The sequence below is a fragment of the Gambusia affinis genome, linkage group LG13, assembly GCF_019740435.1.
Source record: "Gambusia affinis linkage group LG13, SWU_Gaff_1.0, whole genome shotgun sequence".
Lineage (NCBI taxonomy): Eukaryota > Metazoa > Chordata > Actinopteri > Cyprinodontiformes > Poeciliidae > Gambusia > Gambusia affinis.
Genome location: NC_057880.1, coordinates 5,641,256 through 5,666,292, shown reverse-complemented (window position 1 = coordinate 5,666,292; position 25,037 = coordinate 5,641,256). Strand labels below are relative to the sequence as shown.

General features: G+C 37.8%; 2 protein-coding genes across 6 annotated transcripts; one reads left to right on the top strand and one right to left on the bottom strand.

Moving 5' to 3' along the window:
* Positions 1–636: 636 nt before the first annotated feature.
* On the bottom strand, positions 637–9,847 carry c1d (C1D nuclear receptor corepressor). 4 transcript variants are annotated; one of them, XM_044136330.1, is made up of 5 exons: positions 9,743–9,847; positions 2,019–2,166; positions 1,677–1,743; positions 1,428–1,483; positions 637–1,346 (listed from the first exon to the last, which is right to left on the bottom strand). In XM_044136330.1, exons 2-5 carry the CDS (start codon positions 2,160–2,162, stop codon positions 1,143–1,145), a joined length of 471 nt encoding a protein of 156 aa, XP_043992265.1. In that variant the 5' UTR covers positions 2,163–2,166; positions 9,743–9,847; the 3' UTR covers positions 637–1,142. The 4 variants fall into 4 exon arrangements, with proteins under 4 accessions (XP_043992265.1, XP_043992263.1, XP_043992267.1 ...); XM_044136328.1 differs by having other exon boundaries at positions 2,019–2,409; positions 9,743–9,811; XM_044136332.1 differs by lacking the exon at positions 9,743–9,847 and adding an exon at positions 7,606–7,771.
* Positions 9,848–10,060: 213 nt separating this feature from the next.
* Positions 10,061–25,001, top strand: LOC122842444. Of its 2 annotated transcripts, XM_044136324.1 has the most exons (20): positions 10,062–10,430; positions 10,538–10,745; positions 10,971–11,137; positions 11,424–11,554; positions 12,987–13,153; positions 13,646–13,731; positions 13,959–14,039; positions 14,447–14,561; positions 16,755–16,930; positions 17,091–17,312; positions 18,207–18,409; positions 19,100–19,222; positions 19,435–19,572; positions 20,765–21,014; positions 21,103–21,304; positions 22,096–22,333; positions 23,200–23,327; positions 23,652–23,806; positions 24,223–24,445; positions 24,795–25,001. In XM_044136324.1, exons 1-20 carry the CDS (start codon positions 10,272–10,274, stop codon positions 24,932–24,934), a joined length of 3,312 nt encoding a protein of 1,103 aa, XP_043992259.1. In that variant the 5' UTR covers positions 10,062–10,271; the 3' UTR covers positions 24,935–25,001. The 2 variants fall into 2 exon arrangements, with proteins under 2 accessions (XP_043992260.1, XP_043992259.1); XM_044136325.1 differs by lacking the exons at positions 23,652–23,806; positions 24,223–24,445; positions 24,795–25,001 and adding an exon at positions 22,621–22,716 and having other exon boundaries at positions 10,061–10,430; positions 23,200–23,277.
* The last annotated feature ends 36 nt before the right edge of the window (positions 25,002–25,037 follow it).

Sequence of the window (25,037 nt, the reverse complement as noted above, 5' to 3'; positions counted from 1 at the left end):
TTGAAACATCTGAGATATTTTATAGCACCTGAGACATTAAAGCTCACCCAGAGCTACAGAGACCTTGTGTAGCATAAAGAGGAAAATGTATATTAATCATAATCCTTTACAATTTTCCAATAATTCCCTGCATTTACTCATTAGAAAACAACGGAGTATAATTTTGAAAAACTAAAGTTTTGGGTTTTTTGTACTAATTTACTGAAGCAATAACTTCTCAGGTATTATCCAAAAATCACTAACAGAAGAGAAAGCATCAAACCAATGGTGGAATCACTTACCAGCTTTTAGCATGTTCTGTCTTTTTTTCCCACAATTTTATCTTTTGCATTGAGCTCCAGGTCTTTCAGACCAGAAGGCCTCTTTGTCATCACTCTAATATTTAGCTCCCTACAGGTTGCCTATCAACTACAAAGTTATGAAGGCTAAGAGCAACATGTTGGTGACATTAAAGCAATATACATTAAATTCTTATTTGAATGTGATATGAATAGTTTGGGGCTCAACTGTATGGTGTAAAATAATCATTAATCATTCATGTTGCCACTGACTGGAAACTGCTTGCCCTAAATATAAAATATGAAAACCTCAGTAAAAACAAAAAAAAACAAAAAAGAACCACTTGATCCGATAGAATTACATTATTTTCCTGTATTATTTGGAGACTTCAGAAATGAATATACATGTGGGGCAAAAAGCAGAACACAAGCACCCGAAACAAAATGACAAATGTTGTTTTTTAAAGAGTAAGTCTCTTCAGATCACATGAACGTTAAAAAAAAATTTTTTTAAACCAATACAGGAAAAAGAATGAACGAATAAAAATAACCAAATATGAACGAAGAAGTTAAAAATATACATATATTTGAAGTGTATTCATAGAATTCACTTCAAATTAAAGAGATCTAAAGTAACGTCTCAACAGCAGCACCACTCGACAAGCCGAGCAGATAAATTAGCATTTTGTTCATCTCTAAAACAGCCAGCGAACATTAGAAAATCGACATCCAAGGGTTGAATTCCAAACAAACTCCCCTTAAAGTAAGACAAATATTTGCCGTTTCTTGACTTCGTCTTAGCTGTTTGATCATTTGCTTCCGTATCAGGAAACTCACAGCAGACTGAGCGGCTCTTCCTCAGGCTCAGCTCTGTTTGGGGCGTTTTCTCTGTGGCGCTTCAGAGGGAGCATCCACTGGCTTCTTGGTCGCAGCTTTTTTCAACTCTTTGTCGTCTGGATCAAAAAGGGCGTTCCTCAAGAAACGTGAAGCGGCTCCCTTGTCTAGCCGCGCCGCTTTCTTCTTGTCGGTGATCTCTTTGACTCTGTTCATGTAAGTCTTTATGCGCTCCTAATGAAAACAGAAGGAGGGCGATGAGAAGATCGCCATGGATACAGAGAAAATATCAAAAATGCTAAAGGACACACATACCAGCTCCTGCTTGATTCCATGTTCTCTTGGATTGATTCCCTTTGTCACCAGATACACTGCAAACAATTATTTAAGTTAACACAGTTTCTTATATGTATTTAAATATATATGTGTTATTGATGTGTATTTTATGGACACATTGGGCTACTTTTACATGTATATTCAATCAATACAGGGCATTAGTTTTGCATTTAACTAGTCAATATCATAATGAATACATTTACCAATATAAGTAAATGAATAACTTACTCCAGAACAATGAATTAAGAGTATAGACAGACATCAGGTCCAGCTTGGCTTGCTCCAAAGGATCCAGCTGCAATGATGATTTCATAATGATGATTGCTGTATGATAGCTGTAATAATGATTACAGCTATTTCACCCAAAAGCTACATGAAACATGCACGTACAGAAAGAAGTCAGAATCAGGGAATTTTCAGCTAAAATATAATTTTCGTAAATCTAGATTGAAGGGGTTAAAATGTTTATCTCTAGGCTTGAAGTGCTAGATTCAACAGATTTAAAAACTGTCTCAGAGTTTATGCGCTGTACTGTGTTTTTCGTCTCTACAAAGAAGCAACCAGAGTCACCGTCTGCATCAGGTCGTTTCTGGACATGGACATCAGCTTCTCCAGCATGGTTTTCACCGCATTCACCGAGGAATCGAACGTGGTCAGCTGTTCGTCTATCTCCTGCGGGTAGTCCTCGGTTGCCGTTGCCGCTCCCGCTGCCATTTTTCTACAAATTAACAAGTCCCAAAACGTTCAGAAATCCCAGCTGTAGCTCTCTATATTAAATGTAACAGACAGGAAGCAACGCTCTGTCCCGGCTAGCTACGTTGCTAGTTACCAGACGCAGCTAACATGGGGCACACGCCTTAATAAAAAAACAAAGTAGATAAAAGAAAAGGGATTACAGCCGCTCAATGTAAACGGAGTCTATTGGTGGTTCTTTGGGCATTACAGAAAGTGTTGTATTTACCTTTCTTCTTCTTCTTCTTGATTTTATTGGCGGTTGGCAACAAACTTTAAGTAGCATTACCGCCACTTGCTGGTATGGAGTGTGATTCGAGATGGACTATCAATTTATATAAATACTTGTATACTCCTACACATACTATTAATAGATAAATTAAATAAATAAATTTCATATTTATATATGCATACATACTCTCATCCATTTTTATACATATCTTTATAATCCACCCCTCTAGATCATGCACACATTCACACACACACCTACTATAATCAAATTCTTTGAAATAATTTAGTTTTCTTTAAATATTTAATAATTATTTGTATATGTTTACTCCCCAAATTCTTCCTCAAAATATCTAACAAATTAATCTTTTCCTTAATACATTCAAACTCTCTTCTCATACATCTTCTTTCTCTTTCATACTTATGGCATTCTAACATAACATGTTCTATTGTTTCATATTTGTCACAGTATTCACATTTTCCATTAATATGCTTTTTTATTTTAAAAAGTGTATAATTAAGTCCTGTATGCCCAAATCTTAATCTTGTTATCACCCTTCCCTCCTTTCTATTTCTTCTTCCATTTCTTTTCTCTCCTACTATTTTCTGAATTTTATAAAACCATCTTCCTGTTTTTTCTTCATCCCACCTTTTTTGCCATTTTTCCATCAGTTTTCCTTTAACCATACTCTTTCCCTCAGATTTACTTAATTTAACTGCAAAATTAATGGGATTATGAATTGCCCTCTTTGCCATTTTATCTGCCGTCTCGTTTCCTTCTACCCCAATATGTGCTGGAACCCACACAAATATAACTATTAGACCCATATTTTGTATCCTGAACAATATATGAAATATTTCTAATAAAATGTCCATCCTACTATCTGATTGAATATTTTTTAAACTTAACAATGCTGAGCTTGAATCTGAACATATCACTGTTTTTAATGGTTTTATTTCTTCTATCCATTGTAAAGCTAACAATATTGCCAACATTTCTCCTGTGTATACTGATAGTCCGTCTGTAATCCGTTTTCCTATTTTGAATTCTGGTACCACAAAAGCTACTCCTATTTTTCCATTTATTTTTGACGCATCTGTATAAATTTGAATATATTGATAATAATTGTTTAAATGTATCTGTACTGAATATCTATCTACCATGTAAGATTTAGCTTGTTTCTTTTCCATTATTGACATGTCTACGGTTGCTTCTGGTAAAATCCATGGCGGTATTATTGACATTGGTGTTTGACTTATTTCTAAACTATCAATCTTGAATTCTTTTATTTTATTTCCAATATTCCATCCAAAACTCCTCATTTCTTTCTTTTCTTTTTCCCAACATGGACTTAAAATTTCCCAAGTTGGATGATCAAGTTTATTGCTTTGTAAATTTAACCAGTAATTTATTTCTAGTTTTGTTCTTCTTAAATCTAATGGCATTTCTCCCATTTCTACTTCTATTGCAGCTGTTGGTGTGGTTTTAAATGCTCCAGTACATAATCTTAATGCCTGATGTTGAATTATGTCTAATTTAACCAGATGTGTTTTAGCTGCTGAACCATAAACTATGCAACCAAAGTCTATGTTAGATCTTATCATTCCAGTATAAATCTGTTTCAGTGATTTTCTATCTGCTCCCCAGTCACTGCCAGCCAAGCATCTTAAAATATTTAAGATTTTCTTACACTTATCAACCACTTTTTGAATATGTATATTCCATTTTAGTTTTTCATCAAACCATATTCCTAAAAATTTTATACACTTTACTTGTTCTAATTCTTGATTGTATAATTTTAATTTTATTTCCTTGTTTATTTTTTTTAAATTAAATATCATTACTTTTGTTTTTTCAACTGAAAACTTAAATCCCCATTGCAACGCCCATTTTTCTATTTCAATAATAACCTTTTGTAATTTCTTTACAATGAAATCTACATTTTTCCCTCTTTTCCAGACCGCTCCATCATCTGCAAATAATGAACATCCTATTTCTTTTCCAATACCATTAAACACATCATTTATCATAATTAAGAACAGTAAAGGACTTATAATGCTTCCTTGCGGAGTTCCATTTTCTACTTTATATTTTTCTGAAAACACTTCCCCTATTCTAACTTGTATTTTTCTATTTGTTAAAAAGTCTTTAATCCATTTAAATAATTTTCCTTTAATGTCCAACATATATAGTTTAATCAATATTCCCTCCACCCACATCATATCGTATGCTTTTTCTATATCAAAAAATACTGCCACCACACTTTCTTTATTTACTTGTGCTCTTCTAATTTCATGTTCTAAACATAACGTTGGGTCATTAGTGCTCCTCCCTTTTCGAAAACCACTTTGATACTTTGATATATATCCTTTACTATTTAAATAATAAACCATCCTATTGTTAATCATTCTTTCCATTATTTTACATAAATTGGATGTTAAAGCTATTGGTCTGTAATTTCCTGGGTTTGAATTATCTTTTCCTGGTTTTGCTATTGGTATTATAACTGATTCCTTCCAGTTCACTGGTAGTTTTCCCTCCTCCCAAATTTTATTATATAATTGCAATAATATATCTTTTGATTTTTCACTAAGTTGTCTTATCATTCTATAACAAATCTGATCTTTACCTGGTGCTGTATTTTTTGTCTTCCTGAGTGCAGAATTCAATTCAGTTTTTGTGAACTCAACATTTAACAAATTATTTGTTTCTTCAACATTCTCTAATAACTCTTTATATTTAAGTTTTGTATTTTCTCTCCCTCTCCTTCCCTCTTCACTTATATTATTTGAACTATGAACTTTGCTAAATGTTCTTGCCAATGTTTCAGCTTTATCTTCATCTCTTACTATATTTATATTATCAATTTTTAATATAGGGTATTCAAACTCTTTCTTTATGCCATTCATTCTTTTAATTATTTTCCAAATTTTTTCTATTTTGGTTTCTCTCCCTATTGTACTACAGAAATTCCTCCAATATTCTCTTTTTGCATTCTTAATAGTTCTTCTTACCATTGCTTGCTTTCTTTTATAATCAATTAAATTCTTATAAATAGGGTTCCCTTTTAATACCTTAAATGCTTTATTTCTTAACTTTATTGCTTTTTTACATTCATCTGTCCACCATGGCACCATTTTCTTATCACTCCTACATCCTGTTTTCTTTATTGAATTGTCTGCTGCTTCCATAATTATTTTGCAAATTCCTAAATTGACATCATTTATGTCCCTTGTCATATCTACTTTCTCTAAGTTTATTTGACTCCAGTACCTAAATTTAATCCAGTCTGCTTTATTAAAATTCAGTTTTTTATTTACCTTTATATTCTTATTTATATTTAATCCTACCTTAACTATGATGGGATAATGATCACTACCTATTGTTGTATTTTTATCAATGAACCACTCACAAATACCAGCTAAAACATTTGAAACAATTGTTAAATCAATAACTGATTCCATCCCTGTTCTTACATTGATTCTTGTTCCTCTCTCATCATTAATACATACAAGATTTTTTATTTCCATTAATTCTTCTATAACTTTTCCATTTTTATCATTACTTTTACCCCATAATGTACTATTTGCATTAAAATCCCCACACCAAATTACTTTCCCTTCCAAATATGCCATTAACTCCTCCATTATTTCAATTGATAATGTTTTGCATGGATTATAAAAATTTATTATTTTAAATTTACTTTCTTGTTCCCATATTTCAACTACTATATATTCAAGTTCTATTCCTTTCCCTAATACCTGAAATTGTATCCCTTGTTTTATAAATATTGCACATCCTCCTCCCCCTCCCTCCTGTCGATCTCTCCTTACACTATTATATCCCTTAATCACAAAATCTAATGTTGTTTTTAACCATGTTTCCTGAACACAAATAATTTCTGGTTTTTCCTCAAGACTATCAACATAACCTTTAAGTTCCTGTCCGTTAGCAATTAAACTTCTTGCATTCCATTGTAATATTAACATTAATTATTTTCAGCTGGTGGTCCTGGTCTCCCATCCCCCTCCAACTTTTTGTTTATGTTCTCCCATGATCCCTCTTTAAACCCCAAAAACTTTTCTGCTCCTCTCACTATTATTTTAATTTTCTCAGTTTTATGCTTGGCTTGGTCAGTGCAGTTGATAACATATGCTACAAATAGTATTAATTTTTCTACTGACACTGTAATATTTTCTTCTAACTGCACTTTGCTTTGCTGTGGGATTTGATTCACTGTTTGTTCACTCTTTCTTATTGTCTGTTCCTTCACATTTTTAACAGCTTCTGCATAACTAATGTTTTTGGTTGTTTTAATCTGAATGATTTCTTTTGCCTTCTTCCTCACCTCACATCCTCCATACGTAACTCTATGTTGCCCTCCACAATTACAACATTTTTCTTGTGCTTCTTCTTTACATTCCTCTATTTTATGATCTTCACCACATTTTGGACATCTCTGCTTCCCTTTACAAACTGCTGCTATATGTCCATACCTTTGACATTTGAAACAACGAAGTGGTGGAGGGATATAAGGTCTGACCTGAAAACTGAGATATCCTATTTTGATGTTTTGTGGCAAATCCTTCTCTTCAAATTCAATGAGAATTGACAAACTTCCTACTCTTTCTCCATTTATTGTTCTTGACAACCTCTTCAAGTTATTCACTTTTCCTCCTGTAATATTCTTCTTAATTTTCTCAAGATCTTCCTCTAGAGGTATCCCATAAATCACTCCTCTAGTTTTTTTATTTTCGCCTACTATTTTTTTCTCCATCACAGTTTTTTTACATATATTATCCACATTTAAAGCCTTATTTTTTTGTTCTTCATTTTTACAAACTACCAATAAATTTCCATCTCTCAATATCTTCACCATTTCAACATCTCCGATTTTCTTTTTTACTTCTCTTGACACCACAATGGGGCTGATGTTATTCTGTTCTTCTTCATTTTTTAGTTTTAATATTATTTTAACTTCCTCCCTCACAACTTTCCTTCTCACTATCCTTTCTTCTTCAGAGCTACTTCCTTCCAGTTCTCTTTTATTTCCTTGAATATCACTAACACTCTTTCCTTCGTTTATTTTTTGTCTTTCCCTTCCTCTCCCTCTTCCTCTCCCCACTGGCGTCCACCCTTCAAAATCCATATCTTCCTCATTTCCTGTCTCCATTTCCATCCGAACCATTCACATACCAGCTTATGCCAAATCCGCCTTTTCCAACTCCAATATACGTTTTCGTTTTGCCGCGCTCACAATCGTCCAACCACCTTCCTCTCCAATGTTGTGTACGATTTCCTCGGCCTCAACGCTGACCCACCCCGGGCAGATGTTTGCAAACACCCGAAGAACTTCTTCTTCTTCTTCTTCTTCTTGATTTTATTGGCGGTTGGCAACAAACTTTAAGTAGCATTACCGCCACTTGCTGGTATGGAGTGTGATTCGAGATGGACTATCAATTTATATAAATACTTGTATACTCCTACACATACTATTAATAGATAAATTAAATAAATAAATTTCATATTTATATATGCATACATACTCTCATCCATTTTTATACATATCTTTATAATCCACCCCTCTAGATCATGCACACATTCACACACACACCTACTATAATCAAATTCTTTGAAATAATTTAGTTTTCTTTAAATATTTAATAATTATTTGTATATGTTTACTCCCCAAATTCTTCCTCAAAATATCTAACAAATTAATCTTTTCCTTAATACATTCAAACTCTCTTCTCATACATCTTCTTTCTCTTTCATACTTATGGCATTCTAACATAACATGTTCTATTGTTTCATATTTGTCACAGTATTCACATTTTCCATTAATATGCTTTTTTATTTTAAAAAGTGTATAATTAAGTCCTGTATGCCCAAATCTTAATCTTGTTATCACCCTTCCCTCCTTTCTATTTCTTCTTCCATTTCTTTTCTCTCCTACTATTTTCTGAATTTTATAAAACCATCTTCCTGTTTTTTCTTCATCCCACCTTTTTTGCCATTTTTCCATCAGTTTTCCTTTAACCATACTCTTTCCCTCAGATTTACTTAATTTAACTGCAAAATTAATGGGATTATGAATTGCCCTCTTTGCCATTTTATCTGCCGTCTCGTTTCCTTCTACCCCAATATGTGCTGGAACCCACACAAATATAACTATTAGACCCATATTTTGTATCCTGAACAATATATGAAATATTTCTAATAAAATGTCCATCCTACTATCTGATTGAATATTTTTTAAACTTAACAATGCTGAGCTTGAATCTGAACATATCACTGTTTTTAATGGTTTTATTTCTTCTATCCATTGTAAAGCTAACAATATTGCCAACATTTCTCCTGTGTATACTGATAGTCCGTCTGTAATCCGTTTTCCTATTTTTAAATCGAATTCTGGTACCACAAAAGCTACTCCTATTTTTCCATTTATTTTTGACGCATCTGTATAAATTTGAATATATTGATAATAATTGTTTAAATGTATCTGTACTGAATATCTATCTACCATGTAAGATTTATCTTGTTTCTTTTCCATTATTGACATGTCTACAGTTGCTTCTGGTAAAATCCATGGCGGTATTATTGACATTGGTGTTTGACTTATTTCTAAACTATCAATCTTGAATTCTTTTATTTTATTTCCAATATTCCATCCAAAACTCCTCATTTCTTTCTTTTCTTTTTCCCAACATGGACTTAAAATTTCCCAAGTTGGATGATCAAGTTTATTGCTTTGTAAATTTAACCAGTAATTTATTTCTAGTTTTGTTCTTCTTAAATCTAATGGCATTTCTCCCATTTCTACTTCTATTGCAGCTGTTGGTGTGGTTTTAAATGCTCCAGTACATAATCTTAATGCCTGATGTTGAATTATGTCTAATTTAACCAGATGTGTTTTAGCTGCTGAACCATAAACTATGCAACCAAAGTCTATGTTAGATCTTATCATTCCAGTATAAATCTGTTTCAGTGATTTTCTATCTGCTCCCCAGTCACTGCCAGCCAAGCATCTTAAAATATTTAAGATTTTCTTACACTTATCAACCACTTTTTGAATATGTATATTCCATTTTAGTTTTTCATCAAACCATATTCCTAAAAATTTTATACACTTTACTTGTTCTAATTCTTGATTGTATAATTTTAATTTTATTTCCTTGTTTATTTTTTTTAAATTAAATATCATTACTTTTGTTTTTTCAACTGAAAACTTAAATCCCCATTGCAACGCCCATTTTTCTATTTCAATAATAACCTTTTGTAATTTCTTTACAATGAAATCTACATTTCACCCGAAGAACAGGTCTGTATTTACCTTTTCAATATGCTTCACGTTTTAACCTTCGAACTGGAAGTGAATAATAACGTGTAACCTGTTTTACTTTCTCTACTGCCCCCTACCGTTTGGGAGAGGCACCGTTTGCTCGTTCGCTTCTTTACACTTTTTTTTTTTTTTTTTTTTCCAACTTTACGTTATTTACGTTAGCTTGAGTGGTTATTATTAGATAGCTGTTAGCTGTTTTCTTGCGTCGCGTTTTCCAGCCATTCCAACGCATTTAGCCATTTGGCTAACTTTACTTTAGTAATTAAATTAAATAGAATTTTATTTTATTTCAAATTAATCTTATTTATAATATTTTATTTGTAAAATCTTACTTACAAAAACGTCAAGGTAAGTAAAAAAAAAAAAAAAGAAGAAGACAAATAGTCATTTTTGAGGAAGATATAATAAATCTGAGAGGCGCTTCGGTTGCCTTAGTAACCAGGAACGTCATTATGTGTAAAAGAGAAGAGCTGTAGTTTTGCCGTAGTTATAATCCTCATAGACAGAGAAGGCTTGAGCCATGGATAACTGTGATTTGGAGAAGCTCACTATCTCTGCTGGGAAGCTCCAGCCAGCCTTCTCACCACAAGTTACAGACTACAAAGTGACAGTGGAGAGCAGTGTCGACAAAGTGACTCTGGGCCTGAGCACCAGTGATTGTGGAGCATCATACAGCATTGTGAGTGTTACTCTAAACAAACTTAAATTCATTTATCATTATTATTACTAATATTACTCTTAAAGACAATTCTTTCTATTTTAGTTTTGGGGTTTCTTGTGTTGCAGCTGACTGGTGATCGTTCCAGCACTGTTACACTGAAGGAGGGGATAAACAGAGTGGAAATTGAAGTGGTGTCTGAAGATGGGACAGTGAAGAAATACAGTGTGGACATCACTAAGCTGTCAGCAAAGGTCGCAGAGCTCAGTGATCTGTCTCTGGAAGGGGATATTCCACTTCACCCAGCTTTTGCTGCCAAAGTCCATGAATACAGCAGTGAGTAGAAACTTTATTATTCTCGTCAGACCTGCTGTATGTCCCTTGATTTTCATTTGTGTCCAGATTCACATACAAAATAACTAAAAGTAGCTCACTATTATTATTATTATTATTATTATTATTATTATTATTATTATTATTATTATTATTATTATTATTATTATTATTTTATTCATTTCTATTTGACTATGAAACTAACTATCCTGGTTTATTTTCCTGCAGGTTTTGTCCCATTTCACTGTAATTTAGTGACAGTTCAAACCAAGGTTCCAGACAGCCTCATTAAAGTTGCAGTAAATGGTCAAAGCGACTCTCAAACTGTCTCACTACATTTTGGAGACACCTTGGTGGAGATCTCTGTCTGCTCAGCAGATGGCAGTGTTACGCAGGTACAAAAGTGTTTTTGTAGATCGTCCAATATCTCATGTGCAACTAGAATACTGGTTTCAGTGTATACCTATTTTCAAATTGCTACCACTTACCTTATGAACCCCTACATCATATATTAAAAAAAATTTGTTCAATTTAAAGTCTGCCGCCTCTTGAAGTTGCTCGTCCCCATTAATAAATAAGAAGACATAAACTAAATTTCAGGGTGAACTTTGTTAGGGCCATTACAGTGTCATGAGGCTCTGCTACGTTTATCACTAAATGATGGCCGTCTCACTTTTGCAGGTGTACACAGTGTGTGTGACGCGGGAGCTGATTCCCGTGGCTGTGACCTTCTCGGAGGGGAAACATCAAGTGGAATATGAATGCCCCGTGTCTCTCAGCGCTCTGTACAGAGCTGTGTCTGTCCACCAGAGGTGAGACCTGAGTCAGATACGAGTTTCATTCATTCAGAAAATTTTCACAAACATGTGCTTCATTTGCTATCATTGCAAAAGTGAGCTAAGCAACTTAATAGGTCCCCCACACCACCAGGGGGCCCCGGAGGGCACCAAGCTAACATGATAAAAAATACATATTCAAAATAACATTCAATAATACAAATTAAATGCTATTTGGTAGAAACGATGTCTACGTTATTTTTATAGTTGGCAAACAAATAAACAGGTTGATTTTGTTTTTCTTGCGACAAAGCAGCTAAAAAAAAACCTTCAAAGTGGGTACAGGGGAGGGGAAACAGATATTGCTTATATTATTACTAGACAAACAACAAAATAAACCTAAACAACAGTTACAATATGTTTTTATTCATTTTTGACTATTTTAACAGTTTTTTATTGTCAAGGAGAAATGATAACACAGCTTAAAACGTATCTGGATTTTATAAGCAGGAGTTTAATTCATTCTAGATTTTCTCCTTGTTTTTCCAGTATGGGAGAAGCTCTGCCACACCATCTCACTAACTCCACCAAAAGCAGTTTTACTTTGATAAAGAGGATTTTCCTCAAAATCCAACAAAACCCAATTACTTAATTCAGCCACAAAATAATTTTTGTTACAAATGTAGCACCAGGTAAGTGGAAACAAACTATTATTGCCAAGAATTATTGCTATGTCAAAGAAAGAACTTTTTTGTGTGCTATGACATTGGTTTAACATTCTGGGGTCTAAAAGCCTCATCTTGACTCATCCAAACACTTCATTTTGTTACTGAGGCCAAAATATCTCAATCATCGTTTTGTCTGGCCTGTGCTTGTTGGGACTGTTCCAATCGAGCTATTGACCATGGAGGTGAACCCTCTTAGTCTAGGCCACCATAAAAACTGACTCTAGTGAGATGATGGTGTTCCAACTCTTACCAGTTTACAATAAGCTGGACAGTTTGAGTGAGATGGTTGAAATGAAGACACAGACTATGGTCTGTTCTAGGAGGACATCAATCTCAAACACACATCAAAATGGGTTTCAGAAGGTTTTCTTTAAACTCCTGGAATTACTTCCTCAAACCATCCATCCGTCCGTCCATCCATCCATCCATTCATTTTCTTATACCCTTATCCCATCGGGGTCGGGAAGGGTGCTGGTGCCTATCTCCATCAATGGGCGAGAGGCCGGGTACATCCTGGACAGGTCGCCAGTCCATCACAGTTTCCCAAACCCATTAACTCCATTTATTGAAAATCTATGGCCGTGCAATGATCTCTACCAATTCTAGCAAGAAGTCTAACTAAACATCCAGCCAAAATTAAATTAGGAGCTACACAAAGCACGTTTCTCTGCAACTTTCAGCAGGCCATGCATCCAAATATCAATAATTACAGATGATTGTCATACTACTTTACTTTGCAGTGACCCGAAGAGCATCTTCTCAAGACCTTACATCGAGATGCTGGCCCGACGGTCAAAGGTTGACCCGTTTACTGGTTCTGTTCTGGGAGAAGGCTGGAAGGTCTCTGAACTGGACGTTGACAAAACGATGTCAGCAGCTCCGGTCCACTGCTTCTTTCGTTACCGAGGTACAACTTCAAAGACTCAAATTCCATGAAAAGATTTATCTAAACCTGCGGCTGACTATGGTTTGAGCAACAGTAAAGAAGAACTTCACACTAGGGACTTTTAGTAACTGTAAATATGCTAAATAAAGTATTCACGGTCACTTCTTGGATCCTTAAAGATTCATGTTCTCATTCCACCCTGGAGAGTAGCTCTACTTGTTACAAGTGCTTGAATAACGGCATTGTTGACATGCTAGATGCTCTCTCTGACTGCTCCTCTTCACCCAACCTATGATATCAGGTTTCATGGTGGTAGTGTAGGCAAAGATTATGTTGCGCTACTGAAAGGGGTATCATTACTTAAATAAACGCGTAGCACCCGGCTACTTATAGTGACACAGGTTAATTCTGTAAAGTTGTTAAATAAAAGGTTTTCTCACACCCCTATAGTTGTATCCACAACTTTCAATGTCTGTGGTTTACTTGTGCCTTTTCTGTTTTTTGATTTGACAGGATGTGACAGCGTGATGCAGCTATCAGAGCTCGGGTTGCACGCCCTGGACTGTCCACACAAACCCACCGGGGAGCTGGATGCAAAGGTTAAGATGAAAGATGAAGCAGAGTTCAGTGATTGTTATCGACCTTAACTCTGATCGTCCTTTATTTACTAGTCAGAGTTCCTCTTTCAGCTTCTCAATGCCAAAGCAACATTTGCTATCTGTGGTTCTGAAATGTGTTGTTGATGTCTACGTCTTTAAATGCTTGAATCTGCCGTGATGTCTTTGTCAGTCTTCAATATCAGTCAAATCAGTGCCTGTTCTTTCAGGATGTCATAGAGAGCCGGTGGTATAAGGAGTACTTTGCCACATCTGCAGGTCTGGAGATAGAGACAAAGCATGTTTGTACGGTAATTATCTCCTGCTTTCTTGTTTACACTGCACAGATTTCACTGAAATGTATATTTACAGTCTGGACAGGCTTTCCACAAGAGTTTTTCTGCTTGAATAATTTAACCATCCATCCATTTGTGAGGTCAGACACTGACCTCACAGGACGGCCAGGTTTGCAGTCTCTAATTCATCCTAAAGGTGGCCTGTCAGCTGCTGTGACCCTGCATTGTGCACCGATAGTCGTAACAGAACAGGAAGTGGTCATCCCCAAACTGACCCCACAAAGTTTGTGACTTCTATAGATGACCTTTTCCACATTCTCCACTTCCACATGCTGGATCAACGTCACCATCATCAGTTCCTTGTGTAACTTTGCTGGGTTTTTAGTGATGACGGCTTAGCCTGCGTCGTTTGTTTTCTACAGGTGCGTAACTGGGAGAAAAAACTCCAAATGACACAAGAGGAGAACACTGTGGATAACCTGTGTGCTCTGGCTGAGGAGCATCTGAAACTCCACAGGGAACACCTACCGAAACCAGGTACGTTTTACTTAAAGTCCTACTATTGTAGTTTTTTCCTGATTCGACAGGTCTGTCAGTCACCAGGCTTGTCTGAAATTTAACTGAGCTTTCTATAAAATGTTGGCTCAGTTACCTGGTGCTTGGTAACCAGGTTGGTTTGGGTAGGCTTTGATGCCCTGAAAAGTTAAACTTCGACAAAAAGACAAAGAAAAACCCAAAAAACGGACAAAGGGATAAACATTTTTTCCACACCTTGTGTTTTCTTACCTGATTTGAATGATGTGCCCTGCCTGAGTATCCTGGATTACTAAAAAAACATGTGAAAACTCTGATTAACAAAAAGCATAAATGATTTAAAATGCTACATTTACATGTGTTTTATAGGAATTGTGTTAGTTAAGTTGAATCTTAGGTGTTCACAGTAAATTCATGGCCCATTGAGTGATATTGTAGAATTACTGATCCCTTATTGACTGCCTGATTACAATTCTTGACCATGAGAATAAAAACCAACATGTATGCATAATGCAAGATTTTTTCATTTATTATAATGAATAACAGGGTGTATATTTCAGAACATGGTTACAAAATATACCTGCCCCACCTACCTGGGATCAGATAACACTCTAGTCACAAACATAAAAGCTTTCCTACAGAGACAAAGACAGTGGGTTGCAAGCTACATGTTGTAAATACCAGTGTTGAGATCAATGTTGGGTCTCAATCAATCACTCTCTGTGGCTGGAACAGATTAACCCAAACACCAGTTAAACAAAATATTCTCCAATATTCCACAGTATGTTTTTACGTTTGTAGTAAGAATCATTTCTGCAGTTTAAACTCGACAGAAAAGCACATCAGAGACAGAACAGATTTAGAGAAACTGCACTAAAACTTCCCATCTTACTGGCCGGGTTCACGCCCGAGCCCTCGTTCGTGTCATCTCAGCCGCAGCTATTAAAAAAATAAATGCAAATGGGCCCATTTGTGGTTGCCTCCGAGACGTCCTCTTTCGTCTAATGTGCCAGGGACTCTAGTTACCGCTCTGGATCCTTTTTCTTTCTTTCTTCAGCTATGTTCGCCTCGGTAATTGTCTGATGACTCACAGAAGCGACATTTTAGACTGATCCCAGATGACCGAATAAGAGTGGCTGAAACTGAGCAGAGAAATAGGAGCAGATGCAGCGAGAGAGAGAGAGAGAAAGAGAGAGAGAGAGAGAGACCGACCTCTTAAAAGCGTGAGCAGCAGCAGCAGCAGCTTTGTGTTTTTAAGAGGTTGAGTGGCTTAAAGAGATGCTCAGTTTAACCCCGCCGGGGTCGTATTGCTGCAAAACAAAAAGGCTGTGTCATGCTACTTAAACACATTAAATGTGCAACGTTAAAATGTATTTATGCCACGTATTCTGTAAGCTTATATACTACAGTATGTTCCCAAAAATGGAAAGAAATTCCAAAACTGAAGTCATAAAATTCACAAGTATTCGCAATATTTTATCAGGAAAATATTATAAAGATTTGTACCTTCTAAAACATATCCGTTGCTGAATTTCAACTATGGAGAATAAAATTATATACCTTTTTTTTCTTCTTTTTTTTTTTTTTTTTTTTTTTAGAAATACACTCAAATATCTAGTGCTATGAGTACATGACTTATAATGATCAATAAAAATAATACCAGATTGTAGTTTTGCAGAAATTCAGAGTATTTGTCTCTGTGTGTGTGTGTGTGTGCGTGTGTGTGGGTGTGTGTGTGTGTGTGTGTGTGTGTGTGTGCGTGTGTGTGTGTGTGTGAGGAATCTTTACATTTAATGTCGCTTTCTTTTAATAAAGTGTCCAATCAAGGACCGAGTTTGCAAATTAGCCTGTGCCTAGGAAACCTGTGTACAAAGCAACGGTTGCTATGGGTTTTTTTTTAAATTATAACATTTTACATTATTTAATGTCCTGACCTTGATGAAATTCAATTGAATTGAATTGAAAAAGTCTAATCAAAGTGCAGACCCAAGTCCAATTGAGAATCAGCGGACATACTTGAAAATCGGTTCTAATTCAGGCTCCCGTCTACTAATGTCAGCACTAAGTGGTCCACAAGGACCGACTCAAGAGGCTCACATAGAATTAGAAGAAAATACATCACACTTTTAATTTTATTAGCTTTAGAAAGCACCTTAGCATCTATTTTTTTCTTCTTTTTTTTAACCCTTTCTGCAGGCGAGCGTTTGAGGAGTGAGAACGTGGACGCTCTGCTGCACCGCCTGGATGAGGCGGCTGCTCTTTATGCATCAGCAATCGCCCTCAGTCCCAAAAATGCCAAAGTCCACTTTCTGCTGGGTCTCGTTTTGGAGGAGCACCACAACACCACCCAGGTTTACGGCTCTCCGAAAAAGGTATTTATTTGGAAATTGTTTTTCTTTAAAAAACAAAACATAAAACACAAAACAGTGTTATCTAGACATTAAACTGCTACCAAATAGTCCATGCCTGATAAATTTTTCAAGTTTCAGTTGTTTTATGAAGCTCAATCTCATTCCATTTCATCTTCTCCAGGCTGATAAGGACAAAGAGGACATAAGTGAGGCCAAGTCTTCGGCCCATCAGGACGACATCCTGGCTGTGTGTAAGCTGCATGGCTTCCACGGCATGCCCTCCGTGGAGAACCAGCTGCAGGCCCTGGATAAGGAGTATCACCAGCTGAAAGATCAGGGACAGTTCAGCAAGTCAGACTATGTGCAGACCCTTTACCTCTGGCTGTCCAAGCATGCTGCAAAGGTAACCCTGTTTCACTTTTACAACTCTAAAAATCCTCAGGTGTTGCTGCGGTAACAAACATTAGAAGGAACAAAATAAGAAAGACGCGAATACAAATCACTCCTCTTGTAGCTCAGGATGTAAAACACGAGATATGTTCACAGATTCCCCAGAATGTATAGACATTATATTGTATTTTTACTAGTCTACACATTATTACATTTTTGTGGCTGCAGCAACGTCTCAACTGTACCTGCACAACTTCCTTTTTGTTGTTACTTTACAGAGGCAGTGTTATGTAAAATCAACTTTTTTGAGCTTCTCACTATGTTTTGATGTTATTCCCTCATCAGAAACATACCTGGAGTGTTGCTATGATCCTTTCATGCATGTTTTAAAAATCCTTAAAGCTGTGAAAAACACCTGGGTGGACCTAGCCCCGCCTTTCTAGGCGCAGCTCCTCTTCTGAGGAACACCCCCATCCAGCTCCTTCAAACTAGCCAGGAGCAATTAGCAAACACCTTCTTAGCTCATGATAGGAGCTAATTCTCAGTAAAAATGTAAAATGTTGGTAAAAATGTTGTGTAAGGATTAAATAAAGGAAGGAAGGTTTCCTGAAGGTGGTGTTTCAGAAAGAGCTGGAGTTCTTAAAGCGGCAGAGGCCCAATTTCAAGGCGTTAAATTACAAAGTAAAATTTATTTTAAGTCATAATTCACATAAATAGCATTTTCTTTTACAACTAAAATTAACATAGTTACTTTTTTTGCTCCATCAAATGGCACTAAGTGCCTGGAAAACACTTAAAGCACTGCCCCTTTAACTATGTAGTTCAACCACCGTCCATCTCCTCCTCTTTGCCTTTTTCTGTGATCTTAATGGCAGTCTATGAATGACTTGGGAGATTGTTGTTGCAGGATCGCAACATAGTGATGCAAGACGAGGAGAGCCACATGTATCGATCCCTCCTGAAGTACCTGGACGCTTGGTCCCTGAGCCCGGACAGCTGGGAGTTCAGCCTCCACATAGGGAGACTCCTGCTGCTGCAGGGGAGAAGCAAGGAAGCTCTGCAGCACGTTCAGACCGGGCTGGCGCTGCGCCCGCTGGACCCCGCACTCAGGTCAGCGCTCGCACATTCACGTATGGGAGTGTGTGTGAGAGCAGGTTTGAAGCTCACACAGAAGGAAAGTGTAGATTTTATGAAAGAAACTTAAGGGTCAGAGTGTGTGGATAATGTCTTAGGAGGTGCACAATGTTGGAGGAAGAGAACGTTAGAGAGCTGGAAATGCAACATTATTGTTGAATGTTTCAATAACAATGTTGCAGTTAAGCCACATTTTCCTTCCTTTCCTTCATCGTGATGACCGCATCGTTCTCTTTTCGAGAGAACACGAGCAAATACCCGCTAAGTCTGCCTCTGCACCTGCAGAAAGAGAAAACAAACAAAAGAAAACGGAGTAACCGCAGCAACAAACAGCATTCTCCTGGAGCTCTAGCATCTAGATTACTAAGATCTATTTCAAACATGGGCAAGAAAGACAATGAAAGACCCAACTGGCATGATACATTATTGTCTAGCAGAGTGTATGGCACTTGAAATATAGTCTCCGACCACTTGACCACGCATGTAAATTGTGATAATGACTGTGCTCCATATGTTAAAGATTGTTTTGCTTCTGGAAGTCGAATCACTGTCTTGATTAAACCTTTCAGCCCCAATACTTTTGGAAAGTGCTACATCTAAAATCTCCACATGTCTTGAGCATTGATTTGTTTTTGTTTTTTTGTTTCGTTTTGTTGTTTTTTTCAGATTCTTTACAGGCCTGGCTCTGTTGCAGCAGGAGCAGAAAGCCTGTGAGGCCACGGAGAAGGAGGCTGCACTGTTCTTACATCAGGGACTGGAGCACTTTGTCAGCCAACGCTGTAGCGCGAGGTTCGTTTAGTGTGTGTTTTGTTTGAGTGCGTGGCGGAGGCGGATGCATTCTAGTGAGAGAGGGAAAAGTGTGAGGTCATGACAGCATGTGTAATGTATCAGGATGTTCTGTTCGGGCCTGCGGGAGGGAGAATAGGAAGTGTTTCTTTTTTTTTTTTCTTTTTTTTGGGTAAAGTCCATGTGTAATTCTTGCTTCCTGACTTCCTCTGCAGTCAGGAGGACCAGGATCCATTCGACCCTCTGTCCAGCCTGAATCCACAGTTTCTCCGAGGGCTTCTCACCCTGGGGCAGCTGCAGCAGAAGGCCATGTTGTCTGAGAAGTCCATGACTCCTGAGCAGGTGTATCACATGTAGGTAAACATATGGAGACATTCTGAACAGCGCTTTGCATGTGAGCTTTTCCACATGGCATATTATTTTTGTGCTATTGATCAACATCAAGTTGTGGATAATTATGGTTATTTAACTTTTTTTTTTTTTTAGCAAATGAAAGACAAAGCAATGTGTTGTGCTTTTGTATTCGGCCCCCTTAACCCTTTCAGTCTGTAGATTTGCAACCTGGCAATAAGCAGGAGAAGCTGAAGTGTTGGTTCTACAATGTTTAGGCTATACAGGGATAATCGGTTTGAAGATGGTCTGCCTTTAGTGTCAGCGGTTGCCATGGTTACCTGCCATCTTCTTGCCGTTTCAACCAGCATGTTGTCAGCATACTGCAACTGCTAATCACTGAGTATTTTTGGTCTATTTTAAGCAAATGATATTTGAAATAAGAGACAACTAATGTACAGGTAGCTTTTACTTTTTTTTTTTTAGCAGGATATATGAGCTTGTTTTAAATAAATAATTCGTTAATATTGATGAAAACGTTCTAGCTCCACTGGCAGATTGTCTCACATTTAATTAGCATTTCTTCAATATGAAGGAATTATCCACTGAAGTCAAGCTGCTACATTTTACTGAAAGGTTACTTGTAAGTTAGTTTTGTTTCATTTCAAGATATTAACACTAGAAACTAGACCAAAAATACTTGCTAACCTTTTGTGGTTTTGCAGTGTGTCTACACTACTTTCAATGATGTTAATACAATTAACAGATCACTTTTGCTTGGTGCAACTCCTGCACACTGCACTTTTGATTCCTGATGACTCAGTTTACTGTCTGCCTTGATGACTGAAGCTACATGTTGACCTTTTATGATAAAGTAGTTGGTAACATTTTGCAGTTTGAATACATTCTTGCTTTCTTTCACAGAGCATTGGGTGCTGATGCAGCCTGACATCAACCGTCAATCGCTCTCTGAGGAGGCTGAATTCACATGCACTCCACACCGTTCAGATCTAAATTTGTTAAAAAAAGAAGAAAAAAAAAAAACAGTTGAAGATGATGAATATTTTTTCTATCTCTTCATTGCTATAATGTACTTGGTTTTGGTCTATCACATAGCTTTCTAAACAAAACTTATTTAAGTTTCTGACTGTACTATGAACAATAAATAAGAAAAAAAACCCTGTCTTTTTCTGCCCTTGTATTGAAATACTTCAGCGTGGCGGCGCTGGCTGCCCGGAGCGTGAGTCAGTTTGTGTGTCACAGCGAGGCGAGCAGGCAGCTGGAGTGGGTGCTGCTGGATGCTCACTTCGCCCTGCTGCAGAGACTCATCCAGCAGGGCGAGCAGCAGGCGCAGGCGGTCGTCGACATGCAGGCCCTGGTGGCGAAGAGGTGCCAGGCCCTCACCGCTCTCATCCGCCTGACAACCATCTCTCCTTGCCAAGAGCTGCTGGACATGCAAGAGAGAGTAAGAGTTCGGGACTTTTTAGGATTTTTCATGTATCAATGGTTAATGGTCAGAGTTTGGACGTGACGTTTCCTCCTACGCGACGCAGACGTGCCAGCTGGCGGTGGTTACGTCTCCGCGGGACAGCCGAGCTCTGTGTCACCTCGGAGTGGCCCAGCTGGCTCAGTACGATAGCAACCCGAACTCAGACAGGTCAAATGAGGTCCTGAGCGACGCCTGCCTCAGCTTCCAGGCCAGCATCGAGCTGGAAGACAAACCTCAGAGTGGAGATCCACCTGAACCGCTGGGCAGTGAGTCTACACCTCCCACCTTTATGAGAAATAAATCACAGACAGTACAGCTGAGATGCCACAGATTAAAGCTACAGTGTGTAACTTTTATAAACACACACACACACACATATATGTATATGTGATTTTTATTTTTATACATTTGTTAAATCTGTCACCAAATTGTGACAGTTTATGAGACAGATAACCTGTGAAAAGATCAACCTCTTCCACCTCCATCTTGAGCTGCTGTTGTTGTGTGAAGAAATCCACTGCTCCCAACCTAAAACAACCAATCAGAGCCAGGAGGAGGGTCTTTCCGGTGTCAATCAAACTTATGTACTCGCTGCCAAATGTGCTAATGGTGGAGAAACAACTTACTGTTACAGGAAAACAGTTTATCTGCCATCACCGGTGGTCATGCTGACCAGCCTTGAGCATTCACAACATGCTATGCTAGCTGCAGTGCAGCAGGGAGCGAGGTGGGGAGGATGAGCCACAGGAGATTGTGATTGACAGCGCTAAGACCCGCCTCTTGACTCTGATTGGTCGTTTGTAGTTAGGACTGGGGGCACTGGGAGAGGTTTCGAGGAGCTCGAATTTTCACAGATTATCTTTCTCAAACTGGGTTTGAAGTATATTTGAGTAATTTGAAGTGTTTATGAAAAAATCTAAATGAAAAGAGCTGTAGTTATGTAATGGGCTATGCATAACAATGTAATAAATCCTCATTTAACCATCAGCTCTTTTCTTCTCAAATTTACTGGATGCTACACTTGCTATAGCTCAAAGTAAATGTTCTTTCTGCGCAGAACAGAAGTGGTGGCAGCAGCACCTGGAGGTTAAAAACAAGAAGGCAGCCGCGCAGGCCAGCCCTCAACCAACCCAAGCTCCACTTTGCAAGACTGTCCCAATCAGGGACGCCAAGCTGGGCAGAGGAGGTCCGATTCAGGGTCGGGCCCCTGGGTCCAGACCTCCTCCAGTTGCCCCTGCGGCCCCCGTCAGAGGAGGGAAGGTGCTTCAACCTCCAGCTAGAATTCCTCCAGTCAAGTAAGTTATGACTTTATTTTTTCATGTAGGTGTTTGTGGATTGTGCATGCCACACTTTTAGCTACCTCTCAATATGAATGTATAAATAACTTATTCTGGCACACATATTATTTTAAACTGAGAAATTCACTGAAGCACGTTAATTTTTTGGGGAAAAGATTCAATGTAATTCTGTTCTTTTTTTAAAGTTAAATAACAGCCCCTAAAGTTGAAAAATATATGTGTGTAATATATGTATGCAGCAACAAGTGGCAAAAATAAATACTGTGCATGTGTTTTTATTCCAGCCTTGTGTGTGCATGGCATCCTGGACTCGTAGAAAAAAAACAAAACAAGATAAAAGCACAGACATTGATCTGAAGGGACTTCCTGCTTAAGCAAAGGTTGAAGATAATTTAATCAACAATCTGGTGGTGTTTGTCCAAATAAATAAATAAAAATAGAAAATTAAAATTAATTGTAACTTGGTCTTTCAATTGGTACCAATAATTATGTCATGTGTGATTTTGAAAAATTGCAATATTTACTTATATCAGAGGTTCAGTGTGAGGCTATATTACTCCAATAAATGATATAAATGTTTCAAGGACGTTTACTCTTCTTTAGCAGGGGTGCCAATAAACGTTTAGTCTAATTCATTGTTATTCATAAGCTATTACCACTCTGCAAAATTAGCCTTTTAAGGTACATTTATGTAGAGAACATACATTTATGTTCAGAGTTATACCAGTTCAAAGTCTGATTTCACAAAAAAATCTACACCATCATCACAATGAAGAGAACTATTGCTATTCCATGAGGTCTTCATGAAGGAAATGTATTTTTCTTTTTGTTTCGTGACTTGCATTACCCTTTTCTTCCTGTAGGGGGAGACCTGGTGCAGCTATTAAACCAGATACAGCAGCTAAACCTGGCAGCGACGATACTAAAGCCAAGCTCCCTGCTAGCAAGCCTGAACAGGATTCTGGTCCCGAGACTGTTGAGACTACAGAGGGTACGTCACGTAAAGTTAAGGCCCTTCTTCCTCTTCTCGGCATAATCTTAGAACTAGAGGGATTATATGAATCATGTAAGAGGAGTCCACCCAAAAGAGCTGGGAAGTTACAGTGCTGATCTCAGAAGTGCATGAAACACGTTTTCCTGATTTCCTTTATAAATAAATACATATTATAACTGAATATTTTTTTAAACACTGTTTTATATGCAGTAACTCATTAGATATATAAATACATAGATAGATAAATAAATAAAATACTTGACTTTTATGTGTTTGTCCCAGTGAAACCTAATCTGTAACTCAGTGTCATTATGTGTGTAGTCCCTCCAGTAGAAAACACAGCCAGCGCGTCGGGCCCATTGAACCCCAGGTCTCATGTATCACGGCTCGGTCTGGCTCGGGCCTTCTCACGCTCTGCAGACACCCAGGATCAGGCGAAGCACTTCTACGGAGAGGTCATCGCCATGGCGCCGGGGGTCAGTTGTTATCTGAAGTGTTTGTTTTGGGCATTCCCTCGAAGCTTTCGCGGTGCAGCTTGTACTGGCTTCCAGATAAGATTACATCCCCACCCTACGGTGTCATTCCTGTGTCAGGGCTCCTACACACACACACACACACACACACACGCACACACGTTGGATGTGTGTGTGTGTGTGTGTGTGTAGGACTCAGCCTCACAGAGTTCTGGGTTGTTTAAATTCATTCTTAAACAAAGAATCCTAAAGTTTGCTTAGATCTTATGGTAGATATTTACAGAAAGCTTGCTGTAACATTTTGGATCAGCTGCAGGGTTTTGGGAATTTTTAATAGTAAAGAATGACAATAATCCAGCCTAGTAGTAACACAATGTTATTTCTAACCCACAAGTCTAAGCTGATATTTTGGACAACAGATCCACGAAGCGTACATCGAGCTCGTGAAGCTGGTGGAGCCCTCGGACCCGGAGGGTGCGCTGGACGTGTACTGCGGGTTCCCTCTGAAGGACGTGGCCGAGCAGAGCTTCGACGACGCCTTCATCACCGGGGAGATCGTCCGCCTGCTGATGTCACAGCAGCTGTTCGACCACCCGCAGCTAGGCCCCAGCCTCGTTGCATACGGCAAAGTCATGGGGCTAAGTAAATACCGCTAGGTCCGACAATTAGGCCTGGAGGAAAGCTGAAGAAATTGTAGATGTCAGAGACTAGCAGAAATATTCATTGTCCTGTAGCATTTATTTATTTATTTATTTACATTTTGACCTCAATGTATTTTCTTAGACAACAATGCTTTTGTTGGTTTCCTTATTAAACCTGAGTAAAATACGGAGATATTTTAAACTCAAATGTTAAACGGAACGCACATACAGTACAGACCAAAGGTTTGGACACACTTTCTAATTGAATTCAATTAGAAAGTGTGTCCAAACCTTTGGTCTGTACTGTATGTGCGTTACTTCTGAAGTAACACCTGCGGCTCTGTTCGCAGGCGTCATAGAGAAGTACATCGACATTCTGGACGAAAAGTCAAAGACGTCGCTGCTGAAGAGCGTCTACGCGAAAATCAACAACCGACAGGAGGACGACCCGGACCTGCAGGACTTCTTCAGATTCAAATGCTGGATCTGACCAGCGTGTCCCTTTCCCTCTCAGGCTGTCTTGTTCTTTTTGTGTTTATGAAGACATTTTTATTGAACTGTGATGTCATATTTTTGCCACGTTGCACAGAGGA